This window comes from Besnoitia besnoiti, chromosome VI, assembly GCF_002563875.1.
Source record: "Besnoitia besnoiti strain Bb-Ger1 chromosome VI, whole genome shotgun sequence".
NCBI classification, from domain to species: Eukaryota; Apicomplexa; class Conoidasida; order Eucoccidiorida; family Sarcocystidae; genus Besnoitia; species Besnoitia besnoiti.
Window position 1 is genome coordinate 3,422,385 of NC_042361.1, and position 16,271 is coordinate 3,438,655.

The 16,271-nt window shown below is 57.7% G+C and overlaps 3 protein-coding genes across 3 annotated transcripts; 2 read left to right on the plus strand and 1 right to left on the minus strand.

Moving 5' to 3' along the window:
• Positions 1-1,911: 1,911 nt before the first annotated feature.
• On the minus strand, positions 1,912-2,940 carry BESB_068890 (uncharacterized protein; the record flags this gene model as incomplete). Its single annotated transcript, XM_029365282.1, has 3 exons — positions 1,912-2,144; positions 2,390-2,549; positions 2,806-2,940. The coding sequence occupies 3 exons, from the start codon at positions 2,938-2,940 to the stop codon at positions 1,912-1,914; spliced, it is 528 nt and encodes a 175-aa protein (XP_029218865.1).
• A 2,202-nt stretch (positions 2,941-5,142) lies between these two features.
• On the plus strand, positions 5,143-5,583 carry BESB_068900 (uncharacterized protein; the record flags this gene model as incomplete). Its single annotated transcript, XM_029365283.1, has 1 exon — positions 5,143-5,583. One exon carries the CDS (start codon positions 5,143-5,145, stop codon positions 5,581-5,583), a length of 441 nt encoding a protein of 146 aa, XP_029218866.1.
• Positions 5,584-5,639: 56 nt separating this feature from the next.
• BESB_068910 (uncharacterized protein) lies at positions 5,640-14,812 on the plus strand (the record flags this gene model as incomplete). Its single annotated transcript, XM_029365284.1, has 11 exons — positions 5,640-8,082; positions 8,465-8,646; positions 9,210-9,945; positions 10,200-10,422; positions 10,912-10,994; positions 11,362-11,486; positions 11,871-12,065; positions 12,704-12,827; positions 13,001-13,196; positions 13,436-13,784; positions 14,078-14,812. 11 exons carry the CDS (start codon positions 5,640-5,642, stop codon positions 14,810-14,812), a joined length of 5,391 nt encoding a protein of 1,796 aa, XP_029218867.1.
• Positions 14,813-16,271: the final 1,459 nt, after the last annotated feature.

Sequence of the window (16,271 nt, forward strand, 5' to 3'; positions counted from 1 at the left end):
CTTCCACGTTGTGAGGAGACGCGTCGAAAAACGCTCCGGCGGTCGAGGGGATAGAGGAGGCTGAGCCTCCGAATTGGATCAAGCTTGAGGGTTGCTCATGTGGAGTATGCGGACGGCCAAGAACGATTTTGAGACAGAAAGCGCAGAAACGTGAGGAGTGTCTACGCCCGGATATGGTTGGACTGTGCTAGACCTGCAATAGCGCCACACCAGGGACACACCACGGCCACTCTGCACTCAAACCGTGATTTTCATTTGCGTAATATACGATGCGACTGAACTATCCTACTTTCCGTGGTCGTGTACCTGACGTTTGCCTCGCAGCAGGTGCCACAAAGCCCCCCGCGGGGTAGCTGAAAACTGACACGCAATACCGATGATGCCTGCAGCGATGAGCATGACGGAAAGAAGGAACGTGGCGGAAAAGCACAAAAGCCAGCCTGGAAAAAAGCTTTCTTCGGCATCTGCTGTTCCGCAAGGGGCGGCGCGACCTCCGACGGCACAGGCGTAAAACCTGGAACCTCATGTCTGGCTATGCGAAGACCGTCGTGCCCCGTCTAGCGGCTGAAAAACACAACAGATACAGGACGCGAAGGACTCTATACCCTTAACTTGCCCTTGCGCATTGTAGACCACTAAACAGAGGTTGCACGTAACGGGGGATCGCAATGGTGGCCGCACACCGGACTTCGATTATGAGAGAAGCAGGGGGCGCACAGGGGCATATGGTGGCTCACGGGGGGGATGCGGTGTTCAGCAAACGAACTGGTGATGATAGGGTGCTACGCAGACGTGTGGAACGAAGAGCGGACAACTATTTACTGTTGTACAATCGCGATTATGTGGTGTGTGCAGTCCGTTCAGACTGACTTGCATTTCTTTATCGTTTTCGAATTCGGAGGCTGTTGTTTCTCGAGTGCCCAGATGCTCCAAATGGCCAACGATGGCCCGGACGATGCCCAGACCATCGATAGACGCGTAGTCGGTTATCTGACTTTCGGAGGCCATTGCGCAACAACTAGGAACCGACTGAAATTGTAGCCGTGAAAGACCAACGCGGTCCTGCAGGAGCAAACGCGAATTAGGACAGCAATTATGCTAAAGCGAAGCTTGCTCTGCCTGCAGTGTCTCTGCGAATGCTTTAGATGTGCTTAAGGCGCCAGGCTACTGAGCGAGACGACTGTGCTCGATCAAGGACCAGTGGTCACATATCTACAGTTGGCGGGGGCAGTATGCCCAAAGGTCATCGCCAATCCAGCAAGCCCGGTGGATATTGGGAAATAGGGGCTTTCGTAAGCTCATAATGGCGCGATGCAGTGATGGCGCTTGTCTGCACATTTCCTCATGTTTTAACATGAACTGTGGCCCAGGAACATAGAGTCGCTACAACTTGAGCGAGCCCAGCGGGAGGCGCGTTGCCCCTTCTTTGCAGCCTAATAACCCCCTCCGAGTTACTGACTGATGGACCGTGAATATCAGTTAAAACATTTGATCGGCTGCTAGTTACTGGCTTCTACGCTCGTGAGTAGATGATATAAGCACGGGACTAGTTGGACGTCAGGATGCCGCCTGCAGTCTGTTCGCTGCTCTGACAATGTGGGGGTATACTTAAAGACGAATTGACTGACGCGGTTGATGAGGAGACGCACGAAACCTGTTTCCAACACGAAGCACGGGCACTCCTCGCGGAAACGTTTGGCACAGGTCTGCACACTACATTGTTTTCCTTGCATCAAAACAGGTCCAGCGAATGTCATGTACATAGCACTTGTTTGGCCTCGCCTAACATAGGACGCCCCTTGCTGACCGCGGGAGTTCAGAAAATTCCATTCCCTCACATCGGAAAAAACTGGACACGACGGAGCTTTTTCTTCTGCGCGAGGCTCAACTGCAGGAATTGCGCGTGCTGGATCAGCCGGGGCCTTCCTGGGCTGTTCCCAGCACAGGCTCAGCTGTAGGTCCCTCAGCGATCCCAGCATTGCCATCCACAGCTCCTGCTGTAAAGATAATCGCCACCGAAGGAATCGGTTCTTCGGCATTGTAAGCTTGCTGCAGGAACGGAATAGGTTCGGGCCTCGTTGGCGCAGTCATTGGCACCGCAAAATGAGATCGACCATGATGGAGGCCACCGGGACCTTTCTGAGCTGAAAGCATCAGAAGAACAAACCTCGCGGTAGAGAATGCGAGCTCCCAAAACCGGCAAAACCTGTGCCCGTCCCTCAAAAACTGTGGAGGCACCTGTTGGCTTATGAGACGTTGTTCTGCTCTAGTAGAAGCCCTTACTCACCCAGGAGCTCGAACCCGCTACCTCGGTAAAGTGTAAGGCAGGCGCGTTATGTCGGCCGCCTTTAGTTCGCCAACTCCCGAGCTTTTCGAGCTCATAACTTACGAAGGTCGAAAATGAAGATGATTCCAGCAAAGATGAGGCCGACAAGGGTTGCTAGGCAGATGCAAAATATTATCTTGAGCAATACATCCTTCACGGTCCACCGGACAGGTGAGTTCCTGTCACCGAATTCAGCCGCTGCTGCCGATCCGCGCAGGACATCCTGAAGCGAAGGAAAATCACAAAGCGTCAGCTATCACTGTCAAGCGCTCTAACCGTCAGACGTCCCTCAACTTGTCGGGTAAGGTATCTGCAGATGCACGCGACAGATGGAACGACTCCGTGCAAGTAGGTTTGGGAGTACGGAAGCACAAAGAGTGGCGACTCCGGAACTCCGAAAGCCGAAATCAAAGCCTCTAGCCTGTGGACTTTCGTTGAACTATCTTTAACAGACAATGGTAGCACGAGGCAGAACCTACGGAATCGGCCTCTGTAGCGGCCCCGGCGCTGGCTTCTGGCGCAGTGGGGCTACCATCGGTTTTGGGGTTCGTCTGAGAAGACGATGGTGTCTGCGCCGCAGTGATACCGTAATTTGGGAGGTACGACTCATCCATGGTGATAGAACTAGCCGCAGATGCGATGGGAGTACGGATCTAGTGACACCCAGGGTAACATGAACGAATGAGCAAACGAAAAATATGACCAGCAGCAGTGTATCAAATATCGTCAAGGTAGCTAGCGAAGCAACGCAGGAAGCTTTCGCCTCGCTCGTAGCACAGTGACACACTCTGTTTGCCGGACGTTTAATGAGACTCGTCGCCAGGAACTCTTGACCATGCCAGTCTGCGTTGTGTATCTGACTCCTTTTTCCGTCTAGCTCGTTCACGGGATCGACTACCAAGGAATCCGTTGCATCGTCTGTGATTTGAATTTCGGAAATCGGGGAGGCCAGGTCGTGCGTTGAACTTCCGTCCTGCGCTGCTGACTTCCACTTAGCAGGAAAAGTTACAGGAAATTTCTGGTGCCTTTTCAGTACACAACTCAATGCTGCAGGCAGCTCGATGCCAAATGCCATGGGACGTTCAACAGGAACATATCTGGAAATGGACATCGTCTTCCCCCTGTGAATGGTGTTGATTGACCTTGACGGATGGAAGCGAGTTTTGCCAGTGCTTCGTTTGTCTTGAATGATGGCAAGTTTGCGACGGTTGCGGGATGATACGGCTGTTACCCGGAACGGCACACGGCAGGGTTCGCTTGTTTCTCACCGCCGTACTTGCATATGTTGTAAGTGGAAGCCGCGCAGTACCGGCAAATATGATGATATAATGCGAATAAATGTTGTGGACCAAGCTAGACTTTTTTTCTTTGCAGACGCTGTGAGAGCTCTGGAGTACTACGCTTGCACCAATGGCCCTCGAGACAAAACTGGCCACAGCTACATCTCCGTTTAGAGTTACACGGCAGACAGTACCTAGCATCCGCAACTACCTGGATAGTCTGTCTGCAGCCGGGCGAGGCCTGGAACGCAGATCCGGCTCTAAGATGCTCCTTTACGGGGGGGGGGGGGTGTGTTTCCCGACGTCTCGAACAGGGGGAAATTCAGCACTGGTGAGTTGACCGGTAGATGCCCTAGGGCGAGTGGAGGTACATGGTCAGCACTAGGGAGAAAGGGTACATAAATTTCGTGAAGATCGACGACGTATCCAATGACGCACAGTGCCCCTTGCGTGCCGCCCGGGGGGAAGGTGCCGGTAACGGGTGACACTGCGAACAAGCAGACTCGCTGGCGTTGGGTGTCTCTCCGGCGCCGCGAAAAAGAAAAGCCCCGACTGAAGACTTATCTAATACATTTTTCCAGAAGATGCCGGCGGGAAGCTGCGACGAGTCTCCGTCGCGAGATCTCGGGTCGAAAGGGGCGCCGCAAGTGACGTGTCTTGAAAGGGCTCGAAGAAGTATGTTTGCACGGTCGCCGCCGATCACTCCCGAGCATCGGGACTAGGGACGAGAAGGGGAGGGGGGTGGGGCGTAGTATTCTTGCGGTGGCCTCGTTCTTTATCTTTGCAAGAGTCACAAGGGTACACTAAAATTCCAGCGCTCTCTTCTTCTGAACAGATGGTCCCTCTTGACCGTTAAAATACTTCCTTCGTGAACGGTCAAACAGAGTCACCAGGGATCACTGGAAGGATTCGAAGAGCCACAGCCCACCGTATCTGCCCGACAAAAAAAGCGGCCGTCTTTCTCCCCGCATAAAATGTGCACGGTCGCGTGAGCTTGCGTGTGCGCAGACTTGGACCTTGCCACGTCCCGTTTCTTTGGTAGGACCCATCAGACGTCTGCTCGAGGGAAACCAAGTACTTTCAAGCCTCCAACGACGGAGGGACTTTCTCGGGCTTACTCCTTCGTCCCTTTTTTACGGGCGGATAAGCCGCGCCCGCGCAGCATAGATGGAGACAGTACGGTTTGAGCGAAACGTGTGAAAGGAACAGGTTCCATCTCCGTGGTTCTTCGCAGAGAGCGGCATTGGGGTGCAGTGTCGGAGGAACTAGAGTGCGTTCTGTCGGCGCTGGCTGGGCAATGCGAGCGACGGGGTCCTCAAGCAAAATCAAGTCTGTCTGCGGACGTGGGGGGTCTCGTTTGGCAGCCCTCGTTGCACAGCGCAGCTTAAGCGTCGCTTTTCGGCTCCACTCCACGTGAGGATTGGGGGAAGGTCTGCTCAGCAGTGGCAGGAGACTCCCGTTTTCCTCTTGCCGAGCGCTAGCCGCCGCTCTGCCGGAGTCCCTTTTTTCGTTTCAGCTTTCACTACTGACCAAGATATGGTTGGCTCTTCGCCGTTGCCCTGGACAAAGAAATCCTCTGGCGCTGCACAGCATCATGACCGTTGGAGCTTGGCCGCAGACTTGCTGAATATAGGGCAGCAAGTGGCTGCAATATGTCCGATCGAGGAGACGGCCTACACCTGCGGCCGAAGGACGCTGACAGTCGCCAGCCGTCGGCTACCAACGTCGTTCAGTGCGCTCTGCCCTCGACCTCAGTCCGCCTCTCTGCAGTGCACGAGGAACCAAGCTCGCAGCACAGCCAGAGATGCATTCTGCAAGGGAAGTCCCCTTCGCGACCTGCTGATCACAAGGAAGCCGGTTGCAGCCACGAAACTTCGCCTCAGAGAACGCGCGTCCACCGCTTCGGCCCTCGAGCCGAAAATGAGCCGCTGCGACCAGCGTCGACGAGGCAGCCTGTGCCTGTGGGACCAGTTTTAACGACTCGATCGCCTGGCTCCTGCTCAGTAATGAGCAACTTTTGCGGCCTCCAGGAGATGATTGAGCCGTGCCGAAGGACCCGCCTGACCAAGGCGTACTGGGCTGCTCCAGCGAGCCGACGTCTGCGCAGGCGGTCGAAGACCGTGCCCGCGTATCCGAAGAGCCTTCTCTGCGCCGAAAACTGCGCCGATCTCGATGCTGAGGAAGCAAGGCCACTGGCAGGAGGCGCGAATCAGGTAGAAGACGATTCGTTTCCGCTCTTCGGTCCTTTTCCCGCCTTCACTGGGGAGGCAGGCGGCGAGGGAGGTCTTGGCCTCCGGCTAAACGAAGCAGACGCTGGACGTCTGCAGGCTGAGCTGTCCGTTCCGGCAGAACAACTTCTCCTGTCTTTTTCCTCGCAGCAGGGGACGCGCCACTTCCGCCGCCGACGCTCCGCGAGGCTCGGACAGAACGAGAGCGGCGAAGGCTGGGGACAGTTCGCGGATCAACGATCTGCGCCTTCCCCAGGTGCGTGTTGCGATCGCACATCAGAGTCTTCGCGCACGCCCGCTTTGCCCCTGCCTACTGCTGGCGGGTCGACGGGGCGCTCACCCCCTGGACAGCTGCTACTTGGGCTGGCGGAGCCCTGTCTTCCGCAGTGCTCGTTCATGTCTGCGAGGCCTGTCTGGAGCACGCAGTCTGAGTCGCCTGCGGACGAGCTAGTTGACCCTATGGAAAGGACTAGGCGCCTTGATTTCGCACTGCCCAAGCGTCAAGGATCGGTTCCGGCAGGCCGCGTAGGCGCCCTCGTGAGATATGCTGACAGCTCGCCCGGCCTTAGAAGCTTGGATAAGACGCCTGTGAATCTTGCGACAAGAGGCCAAAGTGATGTTGTCGCAGAGGGAAGCCTCGATGCTGCATTTATCGCAGATGGTCCGAACGCGACGGAAGACGCTCCGCGACGGAGCGGCCGGAATGAGCCCAAAGATTGGCGACTTTTTCATTCACGATCCTTACTGTCTCGCATATCTCTACCCCAGGCATCTTTCGAACCGAATGGCGAACCCGAACAGAGGCCAGAGAATGCAGGCGTGCGCGCGGCTCTTCGTGGGATGCCGCTCTCGGCGTCTGCCTCTCACGAAGCGCGCAGTTATCACAGCGGGCAAGGAGGGGCGAGTGTGGAGCCTAATGACAGCTTGCGTCGCACACGAGAGAAGGCGGCAACGTTTCCGTCAGGCAACGCTTGGGCTCGACATGCTCTTCCACGAGAGAGACGGCGGACGGCCTCACATGTATCGGCTCCGACTGAGCACCCTCGACGGGAGACAGACGTATCTGAAACAGATCTTGATCGGACTGTCTCCTGGCGTCTTATGACTCCCGGTGGCGAAAACTCGGACAGCTGCGCTGACCCAGTCCGGCGTTCTGAATGTGTTTCGGCTCCGCCTATTTCGTGTGCTACTTGCCCCCTCCACCAGGTCGCGTATTTGACCTCCCGTCGTTCCTCAGGCTCCCTGTCTAGTCAGAGTGGCAACCAAAGTCTGGCGCCTTCGAGTCCGTACCGTAACCCAGAACTGCGGAACTTTGGAGGTTGGGCCACGGCCCCTGCATGCAGGCAGAGCCCCTGCCGTGCTCTGACCCACGGGGGGTTCTGGCGGAGCTCCAGCTGGGCTTCAATCGATGCCGTCCCCCGCAGACCGCCGAAAATCGACGTGGGCTGTAGACGCCGACCGCCCACGACCTCCGCCTCGTTGGCCGTTTCGTCCTCGTGCTCTGCCCAACCTGCGAGCAGCGCGTCTTTGGCGCACGCGTCTCCGGAGGAGCTCTTTCTCACGGCGCGGCGGAATCTCTATCGCCAGGCCATAGGCGAGTTTCGCGCGTGTCCCTTTTACCGGCATGTCGCTGGGATTTTCTCCGACGGGGGGGCCATGACACGCCGCGACATGGAGCGCGACTATATCTACAGAGCGACGTGCTACACGTCCTCGAACTACGACCGAGACAAGCTCCCCGCCTTGCAAGAGGCCGTCGTGCGCCTGTCAGGTGGGATGCAGCTGGAGGTGGCTCCCGAGGACTACGAGTGGGCTGAGCAGAACCGCGCCATCGCCTCTCGCACTCCTGAAGACGTTTTGCGGGTTGCCGACCTTTTGGAATACCCGCGCATGCTCAGCACTTTGGATGAAGAGACGGTCAACTGGCTCGAGCTCCAGAGGGCGGAGGCGCACTGGATCCAGCGAATATGCCTCTACATTCTCTGCATGACCGTCCTCGGCGGCACCCGAACGATGGACGACGTATGGGCAGCCGTTCTCGAGTATGACTGCATCATCTGGGTCACGCTCATTTACGCTGTTTCCCTCTTCATCGTTTGCTTGCCCATCATGGCGTTCGAGCTGGCGATCGGCGAAGTGACCCGAGCGTCAGCGCCCTCCGCGTACTGGTCTCTGTGCAAAAGGGCGAGAGGTCTAGGTCTCTTCATGTGTCTCCTCATCCTCACCTGCGAACTCGTCCCCTACTCAAGTAAGGCTTCGCGTCTCCCTCTTATGAACTTACGATCTGTCAGATCACGAGACCACATAGCACGCAGCAAGTCGAGGCCTGGCAAGACCCGACCTCTGCAGCGCGCCCTGTCCGCCCAATCGAGAGGCACACTTTTGGTAACAACGATACACCTGAGCGTGACGCTCGATTGCCTTGACTAAGGGTTTAGGTAGCCGTTTCGATTCCACACCAACGGCACCTGCAGAGAAAACGGACGAGGTCTCTGAGGTATTGCCGGCGGCGCCCCAGGAGCGCGGATGCACGGTGCCGGGGGCACTCGAAGCTCAACAGATGGTTTATGAACGCAGAGCGATGCTGTTACGCATGCTGATGGGCGCGTTGTTTGGTGTGGCTTTCGTAGGATTTCCTGCCGAATGTCTGGTCTACCTCGCGGAGTCTTTTCGCCACGCGCAACCCTGGAAGCTGACGGCCGACGAAGTTCAAGACTGCAGAAAACTGGGCATCAACGAATCACTCTGCCACGCCAGAAGTTACTGCGTCTTCTCAGAGCAAGGCTACTGTGTTCCTTACCCTATTGGCAAGGTACCGACTTGAAACACTTCCGCGCGGCACTCTATGACATTGGCGTCACGAATGCTTCCCGACACCGATCCTCGTTACCACATGTGGACTCCCTTGTTTTCGCGATCTTCCCTTCCTCGTCGCTCTGGATCGGCGGCCTCTAGCGGGCCGGGAACGCTTGCTCGCCCAGTGGCAGCCTCGCAAGGTGTGAGAGGGGTCCGGTGCCCTTCCCGCAGCCCTGCCATCAGAGTGCCAACATGCGCTAGCGATTCGCTGCGGCCTCCCTTGCACGTTTACTAGAGTGTCATCCTGTGGGTCTTCCGCTTTGTCTCCTCCACGGCTCTCCTGTCTCCCTACCACTTTTTTGCCCCGTGGCAGGGCGGGCTTGGCGGATGCCTCCGCGCGCCGAGCTGTTCACAGCGACGTCTCACTGACACTGGCGGCGTGCCTCTGTTTCTGAGTTCGCCTCGTTTGGCATGCCGCTCTGCGCCTCTAGTCTCGTTTTTGTCCTTGCCCAGCTTGATGATGGCGTGACGATGACGATGACGATCTTTTTCTCTCTGTGTCGCCCCTCTGCTCTGCAGTCGGCAGTCCTCTACAACCAGCGATTCGGCTACAAGCGACCCAACAGTTTTGCATCCCCTTACCACCACCTGGCGGTTCTGAACTCCTTCTCCCCGTCAGCCTTTGGCCTCCAGCCGCGAACAGAGGCGCTGGCTCAAGCCGTTCGCATGCTGCCTCCGAAGGCCGCGCCCGCTGCGCCCCGGAAGGCGCGCGAGGTGCGACACAGCAACGCGTGGGACTGGCGGCCTGTCTCTGCGGCGAGCTCGCCGGGGGCGGAGGACGAGGATGACAGGATGGTAGTTCGCGAGAAGAGGCGCGGCTCCGAAGAGAGCGCCGAGGGCGTTGCGGCGGTGCCGCCCCTAGGCCAACGAGCGGGCTCTGACGCAGGGGAGAGGCGGGCGAGAAACGCGAGGTCGGTTTCGAAGAGCGAAGCAGCTCGGCAATTGCAGAGATTTGAGCAGAAGAGGACACTGCAGGGCGGCAGAGGAGACGGAACATCGCAGACGATAGAACACGCAGAAGAGAGCACGGACGGAGGAGCGCCTCGAGCCGAGCTTGCTCAGCGCAGAGCGACCAGGCGGGCGAAAGGATCGGCGGCGTTCGAAACGCAGAAGCCGATAAAGACCCGCGCGGCGCCCTCGCAGAACGAGCGCTGGGGCGTAGAGGGGCCTGACTTCCAACTTCTCGCATGCCTCGTGGGCACCTGGTTAATGACGAGCTACTTCTTCATCGCCGGCGGATCCACGGTGTCTATCGGTGCGTGCACGAATGCTGCTGAGGGTTGACGCGGTTAAGCAGCAATCCGCCGCGAAGCGAAGAACACTTGAGTGGCACTGAGGGGTTTCTTTCATGTTCTTGTGTGCGCGTACTGTAGAGCCCTCTGAGCCGTCATGCCTAGCAGTGTTTCCTTGGTTGAGAGTCCTGACGTTCCGCGTCGCCTCCGCGCTCTGCAGCTGGCATCAGTGGAGTCGCCGTCGTATGTCTTGGCTTCTCCCTTGCGGTATGTTCAGTCTGCGCAGGCGTCTTGTTCCTGTGCCTGGTCCTCTCCTTCGGCGAGGTCGCTCTCTCGAGCCGTTTCCTCAACCACTTCCTCGACGGCGCAGACTTCATTCGCCCCGACAAAGCGCTGCGAGCTATTGGATCGCCGTCCGTCTGGACCACAGGCGTCCTCACGGCCGTTCGAGATGTCTCTGTCGGCCTGGGCATCTTCTGCACGCTGGGGGGACACGCGAGGTACGAAGGTGAAGCGGAGGGAGGGCGGAGAAGTTGGCTGAGACTCAACAATCGGCGTACAGTGTCTGTCTCTGCTCTCCTCTGGGTGTCTGATCATTTGCCACCTGCCTATGCACGCGAATGTTGATGAGCGTGCGCATGTGCCAAGGCGCTTGCCGGGGGGACGGCAGGGCTTCACAGCAGTCTTCTCAGCGGCAAAGACGAAAGAGCACGCGCAGAAAAATGAAGGGACTAGCGCGACCGAATCAAGAAGGTCGTGCACTTCGCATGAAGCGCCAACGCTCTGTTGCGTCTGCCAGTACGGATAACTTGCAAATGAGTCCCCTAAGGTCCCGTGAGATGCGCGACCCGCGCGTGCGTCCTCGTAGGGCTGGAATGGAAGCGCACGGTCTGTGGAGGCTGCTTACCTTTGCATCGCTGAACACACTGCTGTGTCCCTGTCTCCTGCCTCTGCTTCTTGTGCACCGGGCCGTTCCCCTCCGTCTACAGAATCGGGCAAAACGTGATGGCGGAGGCGACCGGCGCCATGGTGACCAACGTCACAGCGTCCGTGATCAGGCTGCTTCTCGTTGGTAAGGCTGTAGAATATCGGCGGTCGTGTGAGCGACGGGTGTGCATGCATCGACACCAGTAGCTGTGTGTGTGTTCGTGGATGTCCACATTGGCTTCCAGCACAGCATCTCTGGCGCCGGCGGGAGAGGGTTTTTTTTTTTTCGCGAGGACTTCAGTGGATCTCCAGGATTTAGCGGACCTCGCACAGTGCTGTTGGTGTGCAAGAGACCAACTCGCCATTAGAAGCACGAAGGCAGTCCAGTAATGATCAAACACCTGCCAACACAGACGCAAGATGCCTCGAACTCCCCTGCCGCTGGGGCAGCCGCTTTGACGTGGATCTGTGGTGCGCTCCGCTGCTCGGTCGGGCTCCTGTTTTCCTCGCAGTCAGTACCGTCTCGTTCCTCTCGAGGACTCTCGGCATCTCCGCGCGCGTGATTCTCCAAGACGCACCCGTCGCCCACATTTCCATCATATACCCCGTCGCAGTCCTCTTCAGCGAGCCCTTCGAGGTCAGCGAACGTTTGACCAGGCAGTGGAAAACTAGGATTGTCGAGGGATGCATCTCTTCGTTGAATTGTAAAACGTGTAGGGAACGGCGCCTGAAAAGTCGAGCGTGAGAGCCGCGTCGAGTCAAGGTGCGAAGGCCCCTGCAGGGGCGGATGCCGGGTGGACACATAAGGTTGTGCGTGTGGCGTCCTGCGTGAGTACCTGATGCAACACGCAGAGTTGCATGCTGCCATGGGAACCTGCCTGTCTCAGGCGAGCAGGTCGACGTACGGTGTCACCGAATCGGCTACGAGTCTCTAGACTACGCGGAGACATTCTGAGGAAGCGTCTCTGTTTCTGCGCGGTCACAAACTCTCGAACTTATGCTGCGTTCTCTGCTTTTCCAGCGCGTCATGGGAATCGCCTTGTTTGCCGGAGCGACGATTTTGCTGTGCGCCACGCTCTCGATTCTTCTGCACGTCCTGACCCGAGCCCTGCAAGACTGCGAGCTGCTAGGGAGCTTTCGCAAGCGCCCGCTCTCCCTGGCGCTCCTGGTGCTGCTGCCTCTCTCTCTGCCGCAGGCCACCGTCACCGGGCGATACGTAAGGCTGAAACTGCCGCGCACGCAGGCACCATCATGTCGCTCGACACGACTCCAGCTCTCTTCGAACCGGGGAGCCCAGACAGAAATCCCTCCGAAGACACTGCATAATATTTGACTGCTCCTCCAGCATTCGGTGACTGTGTCCACCACGGGGCACTAGAACAGAATCCGATAATCTCAACTTAGATGCCCAGCTGGGCGTAACTGGCCCTTGCACGGGTTTGTACCTACTTGATGTGAGGAAGTGTCTGCCCCGGCTGGATGTGGAGGACATCCGTCAGCGACGCGGGACAGACCAGCCAGAAAACGCGTGTTTCCTTCATATACTTACACATACTCATATATGCACCTAGGCTCATATGCATCTACATATATGTATATATATATGTATATATATGTAGGAAGACGGGCGGCCACGTCGCTCCGCGCGCGGCAGGCTGCACCTTACAAGGGAAGATCTTCAAGGAAGTGAAGAAAGGAAGCAAGATGCAACGAATCGGGACCTGTGTGTGAATTGTGGCATGGACCGAGCTTTTGAATCGTATTTATTTTGCCTGTTTTTCGTCCGTTGGGTTCAAACGCTTGGACGAGCCGTGACGCACGAATCGCCCTCATGCGCGATTTTTCTGCTCCCAGATTGTCTCGAAGGTGAAAAAGTACGTCGGCTGCGCAGGCCACTTGTGGTGCTGCTTCGGCATCACGGTCTTCCTTGGCTGGTGCTACGGCGTGAACACGCAAGCAGAGAACGTTGGACATCTAGGTGAGGAGGAGGGACACACATGCCGAGTGTTCATGTGTCGACGGTAGCTAGGAACTAGCGTACCGGGCTCCCGCCTCCGTGCGCGCCCACCAGGTTGTTGACCGCTTCCGCCTGCGGCCTCCCGCTCTGCACGCGCGTTCCCCTGTGTTTGTCTGTCTGCGGACTGCGCACAGCCGTCTACCTCTACGCCCTGACAAACTGGCTAGCGCTGGCAGGTTTCTGCGTGCTCTGGCTGCAACTGGAGACGATAGGGGCCTTTGTCGCGTACTGCGGCGGCTGCCTCGCCGTTGCAGTGGCCTCTGCCTACGTGGTGGCCCTCTGCGCGCCTGTGCTGCAGCGCGTGTGGGAGGAGACTTTTGCCAGAAGTGCGCGAAAGCAGTGCGTGCTTTCCAACACCATGAGCAACATTCTGGGGCTCAGCGTCGAGGTGAGAGACGGCAGGAAAGAAACGAAACTTCGTGCTGAGGCGGGAACAAGGCCAACAGTGAAACGAAGGCTGCGTTTACGCAGAAGGGCGCACCGAGCGGCGGCATCGGCGCCGGCACACGGCATTGCCAGACACCCCTTGAACGCTCTCGAAGGCCAGGCCTTCTGGGACTGGTTCACAGAGACACGCCGCGAGCCCCCGCGCGGCATCTCCCGTTTTCTTTTTGCTTTTTTCAGGACCGAATGTGGTGGCTTCTAGTAGGAAACATCGAAGTCCTTCGTGTCGAGTTCGCGCGCGTCGTCAGCGGCCCCGCCGCAGTCTGCGGGTTCAACGTTGGCTGGTCGGTCTCCATCAAGTGGCTGGCGCCATACACGCTCGCGCCGTCGCTTGTCTTCTTGGCGAGTCACCATTTTGCGACCTTCGCCAGCGAGATTTTGCAAGATCCTCTCGACGCCTGGTGCTTCGGAATCGCCTGCACGATATGGACCTTTGTCGCAATTGCCTTCTTCTACTTTCTGCTGTTCCCGGATGTAAGCCAGACAACCGAGAAACCTTAGACCCTTCTCCCATTTCGGCTCAGGTTCTGGGTTGCCTTTCTCTGCGCACGATTTCTTGTGCGAGGATCGCGTCGTTCCCCTTGCTTTGCTGTCCGCCCAGCCTCGCTCACCCCTCCGGCGCGGCCCTCCTTGCGGTGGGAAGGGCCTGCTGATGAGGAGGGAGTCTGTCGAGTTTCCTGTGTCTCTTCTGCCCCCCCGAACGCCGCTTCCCTCTTCTTCTCTGGCCGCACGTGCCCACCTGTATGCTTCCGTTGTGCTTCCCGCAGGGCGCGCAGCATCTGCTCACTCTTCCGCAGTACCGCCTCGTCCCGCTGACGAAGCTCCCAGACAACCTAGGGCCTGCTCCGGGTCGCCCGCCGCTCTTTCCGCACCTGCGGATGCTTTTTTCTGAGTTTTTCAAGGACACATGCAGCCCTACGGCGCGCATGATGGCGTACATGTATTGCACCAAGGCAAGCAGCTTGCTGTCTCAAATCCGCCGCGAGCAGAGCCTGTGGGAATCGCAGGCTCACGCTGCACAGGCAAGGTACACAGCTGCGGGCAGCAAGGTAGGCACGCCGGTGACCGCACGGACTGGAGCCCCCGGACTCACGTCCCTTTTCGAGGCAACGTCGCTGATATCCGCGAAGGCAGCCACGAGCAAGAAGACGTCAGCCAGGCTTCCTGGCTCATCGTCAGTGTCTCACTCCGAGGCTTCTGTGACGCTTGCTGCCGAGGCTAAGGGGCAGGCAGTCCTGCCGCCGCCGTCTTTCGCAGCGGAGTCGCCATCCTCCGGGCTCCAGCACGACAGCGCCATTCCTTCCTCGGCTGCGTCGTCTTCGCCGGCCTGCTCCCCACATTCGTCGTGTTCATTCCCCTGGCTTGCGAACCAGACTGTTTCCCCTCCTGCCAGGCCCCGCCCGTCACTGCAGGGGGTCGTGAGGACGAGCTCTCGAGGGCCTGCTTCTCACAAGCAGACTGTGTACAAAGCCAAAAAGTCTGTTTCTTTCGAGGACTTCTAGGAGGCAGGACAGAGCAAGAGGCCTCCACGCAAGCCACGCCCAGTTCTCCATTGACACAGGCTCACATTCCACCCAGCAGGCGTTCCACTGCTAGCACGGTTTCCCTTCTTTTTTACCTCATCCGAAGCCCGCATTTTTTGCCGTCGCCACGTTTTTGCACACTGTGCCTCGCCTACAAGTTCTGGGGCTGCCGCCGCGCCTCTTCCTCTTTTGGCTGTCTCGGGGTCGCGCCGGACAGCACCCCCGCATTTGCCCGCGGTTCCTACGCGTTACCCTTTTTGTGATTTTTACGCATTGCTTCGAGACATGCTTGAAGAGAGGCCAGTGTCAAACAGGAGACGCGGGAGGGCGTGTTTTATTGTCATTTGAGGAGCGCCGGTAGCAGCTCCTTTGTCGCGTTCTGCACAGTCGCTCTGCCCCTGCACAACATGCAAAGCGAACGAAGAAGAACCGTTCGCGGGGCGAGAGTGAAACTGAATTAGATGAGCGGAAAGCGAGGCGACATACGAGGAGGCGAGGGATCCGACGAGTCAGGTGCTAGGGGGGGGTGCCCAAGCGAGGGCACGAAATCTGGATCAGCCCAAGATCGTTAATCGAAGGTGCACCGTGGGAGATGAAAACGAGGTTCAGTCGTCGGTATAGACATTGGGGACTCTCGCCTTGACGTACCTGCGCTGGGCGTCTGTATGTGGGGGGGTGCAAGCCATTTTTGATCACCCGCATGCGTTGAGAATGGCCGAAAGCCTGTTCACGGGCGCCCTGGGTAAGTGAGAGCTCGATTCCGACAACACTGCGCGGAACGGAAACGCACAGCACTCGCGCTTGGCACAGGTCCAGCAGCTGCAGAGCGTCTCCGCCATCTGCTGCAAAGAAAACAGTTTTGTGGATTCACGTTCTTCAATGGGCGCTGCTTTTCATAGCTTTGAACGGCGTTCCACTGTGTCGAGGTACGCGTATGCGTCCAAGTGCATATGCCTGTAAGTGTCAGTACGCGTTCGCTGGCTACGTACCTTCTGCTGCCCGTGCGACCGTTACATGCTGGCATCTTTTCTTCGTTTTGCCCTCTATTTTCCTCATGTCAGCGCTCGAGCCCCCGCAGCACAAACAAAGCTAGTGCGCGCAGCAAATTTGTCTCTTCAATGCCACTAACGCAAGACTGTTTAACATATTGCACTTCGCGTCTGTGCCGCGGCACGCGCTGCACGTGCTTCTTCCACGGAAGCTAGCGGCTACTAGGCCGCCAGGCCGTGAGTTGAGAGGTCCAGCAAATTCAATTGATGGAGCAGAAGCTGAGCCGACGCTCCACGCAGAGAGTCTTTGCGTTACGAAAATCCATTAGCACAAACTTCATTGAGTCTCCTCTCGCCCCTCACGTTTCTCTAGCTAGGGAACGAAGAACGAAACTGGAAGACTAGGCAAAGGTTGGCGGGCAAACCGAAGGCTACGAAAAGCCTGACGG